This window comes from Mus pahari, chromosome 15 (genome assembly GCF_900095145.1).
Source record: "Mus pahari chromosome 15, PAHARI_EIJ_v1.1, whole genome shotgun sequence".
Lineage (NCBI taxonomy): Eukaryota > Metazoa > Chordata > Mammalia > Rodentia > Muridae > Mus > Mus pahari.
The window spans coordinates 70982025-70985600 of NC_034604.1; the positions used below are offsets into that span (position 1 = coordinate 70982025).

General features: G+C 44.3%; 1 protein-coding gene across 1 annotated transcript in view; it reads left to right on the plus strand.

Moving 5' to 3' along the window:
• Epg5 (ectopic P-granules autophagy protein 5 homolog) overlaps positions 1-3576 on the plus strand; it is a 92839-nt gene that overhangs the window by 29002 nt on the left and 60261 nt on the right. Inside the window, exon 13 of the mRNA XM_021214342.2 lies at positions 1805-1945. Within this exon, the coding sequence (XP_021070001.1) occupies positions 1805-1945 (141 nt within the window). The remainder of the gene's footprint in view (positions 1-1804; positions 1946-3576) is intronic.

Genomic DNA, 3576 nt, shown 5'->3' on the forward strand with positions numbered 1-3576 from the left:
CTCCTGAGGGCACAGTGAGCTCCTGAGGGCACAGTGAACTCCTGAGGGCACAGTGAGCTCCTGAGGGCAGTGTTTGTTTGGCTTGGAAGACAGTACTATACGCCAAGATTCTAGAAACTTCTAGGTTTTTATTTTGTAGGAGAGATTATGTACTTCTATAAATTGTATTTAAAACTAATTTTAGTGATTTTTCTCACATTAATAAGTTTTGGTATTTGCCAGAGTCCAGCTCCAGGGGAGTTCTGGGCTGAGGATGGAGGTGTGGCATTGGTGAAAATGAAGATAGTAACCACATGTTAACATTTAAACAAGTGGCTCCAAATAGCTCTAGCCGTCTTACATTATTTATACAAGTTCCACAGCACTCAAGCATGAGAGGTTTTGACTCATGTCTTTAATCACTTTCCAAGGATCATCAACATTACCCGTTTTGCTTCTTTTCCTCTATGGTTAGTCTTTAACATATTTGATAATCAGCAGAAGATATGATACCATACCTAGAATAATATTTTTGGGTATGACTCTAATTTCTATGGCCCACATATCACTTTTGTGGGGACAGCAGTGTGGTCCTATTCTTCATATATTCTTAGAATGGCAATAATTGAAACTTGATTCTTTTTTCCCAATTAATTAATTAATTCCGTTTATATCCTGATTGCTGCCCCCACCTCCTGGTCCCCCCCTACACATTCCCCCCCCCCAACTCTTCCCTCTCCTCCTCTGAGTGGGTGGAGGACCCTCTAGGTATTCCCCCATCCTGGCACATTAGGGCTAGCTCATCCTCTCCCACTGTGACCAGATGAGGTGGCCCAGTTAGATACCTGACTCCTGGGACCAAGTCTCTCTTCTTGGCAGCTTCTACTTGTACTTTTGCCTTCAAGGGGACTGGGAAATTTAGATTCCTTTGTCAATTTTTTTCCCCCACTGGAGGGATATCTGACCTTTTGTGCCCTATATTTTTTCCTTGTATGTTCCATAAGTCCTTAACGCCATCATCTAAGTTCTTAGAATATAGTTATCGCTTTAAAATAGTTAAGCAGGAAATCATTGATCTTAGTGACTTCCTCCCGGTTACTCAGGCGACTGCAGAGGCCACTAGGGACAGCCAGAGAGCCGGTTCCTATGATAAACTGCAAAGAGGGCTTCATTCTCTACAGACACTTTCAGAAGAATTATCAAACACTCGTTCCCAATACACCGAGCTGTAGTCAAAACTGACAAAGTGAAACTAACTATTGCCATAAGGATAAACAGTGAAGAGCCTGGAGGACTTGAAGCTCAGGCGCTCCTTAGGATCCTCACAGGGACTGCAGCAGCGTCCTGTCTACAGATCCTTGCCCGGTGGGTGGGAATCTGCCAAGGGCCTTGCCACACGGAGCTCCATCTGCAAAACACTCAGTGCTGTTCCCAGAGGCTACAGCATGGCTTCTGCCAGAGTGTCATTTGTTTCATCATCTATGGTCCTTTTGAGATGAGACTTTACTGTGTGCCCAAGCTGGTCACCAACTAATGGACTCAAAGGATTCCCTTAGTGTTTGTGGCCTCAGGCCTATGCCCACCGGGCTCTACTGGGATTTAGTCTATGAATCCAGCACTTGAACCAGGCTGTAAATAGTTGCCATTTTCCTGTTCCCCCCTCTAACACCTTCTAGCCTCAAGGTGCATAGTTTGCTATCACAAGTTCTGACAAGTTTCTGAGGCTCAGTGTGAGATTATGTTTTGTGGAGGAAAGTCTATGGAAATGTGTTTTAATTGTTAACTAGTATTAAAACTATCATTTCTTTCCCTACCTCTCATTTAGGTATCTTACGTTACGCTGTCTACCAGAGAGACTTTCTCAAAGGTTGGTCGAGAGCTTTTGGGAGCCATTGCAGCTGTTCACCCCGAGATTATCTCTGTCCTTTTGGATAGAGTGCAAGAGACCATTGACCAAGTCGGAATGGTAAGGGTGCTGACTATTTGGCATTTTAAAGGAGTCCCGAAGTAGCCGGGCATCATGGTGCATGCCTTTAATCTATGGAGACAGATGCAGGTGATGGCAGCCTGGTCTACAGAGCATATTCCAGGACAGTCAGGGCTGTTACAGAGAAACCCTGTCTTGAAAATCCAACCAAATACAAATCTTTTAAAGACACCCCGAAGTCATGAAGCACTGGCAGTAATAGGAGCATGGTTGGCAATGACTCTCCCACCAAATGAAACCCAAGTGCAAAGGTTTCTAAGGTCCAGCAAGTTGTATAGGGCTGCCTCCCACCATTTGTTGTAGTCAATCCTTTTGCAATCCATCTGCAGTTTTAAAGAGAACTTTATTAGATATCACTGGTGAAGGTGTGTGTGCCAGGAACTTTTGGTGTCACCACAGATAGGTGCAACCATCATTACAGCTATGCTTTGAGCATTTTTCTCATCTCACAAAGAAACCGTCCTCACAAGACTTCACAAACCCTCGCCTGTCATTCCTTATCTGCATCCTCCTTGGCCCTAAGCAGCGCTGGCCCGCCTCCTGACTCCACACAGCTGCCTGTTTCAGACATTTTATGTGAGTGCTCTCACAGCGAGCGATCTCTTAGGTTTGGCTTATTTCACTTTGCATAATGTAGTGTAGTGTTTCTTCAGAATTTCCTTCCTTGCTATCTTGAGTAACACTTCTCTGAATTTCTGTCCCACATTCTGGTTATCCATTTGTCAGACGATGAGCATTTGGCATGTTTCTACCTCCTGGTGGTGTAAGTGTCGCTGTTTTGTGAGACTTTGGTTCCAGTTCTTACTATATTTTTGTTTGTTATTTAGTGTGTGTGTGGGTGTGTGTGTACCTTGAATGATGCCATGGACATCAAAGGACTGGTAAGGTTGGTTTTCTCTCTCCACTTTGTGGATTCCAGGGATCAGACTCAGATGGTCATGCTTGGTGGCAAGTGCCTACACCACTGAGCCACCTCACCAGTCCTGTTCTCAGACAGTTCCAGAACACAGAACCCACAAGTGTATTTGATGACAGTCTGCAAACTGGTACCAAATTGTGTGTGTGTGTGTTGTTTATTTTTCCAATTTTGCAGTTCAAATATTGGCTCATTTTCAGAACACATATTTTTGTTTTATTAATAAAATCCATACATTATTCTTGTAACCTCTTAAAGTAAAATTAGTGGAGTTTTTGGTCTTGCAGTAAAAGCATCAATATATTTTAAACATTTATAAATTCTATATTGTTAAAAGAGTACCTGTAGAGGATTTCCCTCCCTCCCCTCCCCTCCCCTGCCCTCCCCTCCCCATCTTGCTAGTGCAGATTGGCTTCAGAGTCTACAGTGATCTCGTTTCAATCTCCTGAGTGCTGGGATTACAAGTGTTTGCTCCCACACCTACTAAAAGTGTGGTTTAGTAGCATGTCCCGCGCCAACCGTCTCGCCAGCAAGAACGACGCGGCACACAAACAGGATCCTTCTGTAGCAAAGCTTTTATACTCTTGAGAGGGAGAGCACAAGCTTCCAAAAACGGAGACCCCGAGCAACAGAACTGCCTCCCTTATATAGGAGCTCTACTCCGCCTCGGACGTGGCACTGATGGATTGGCACA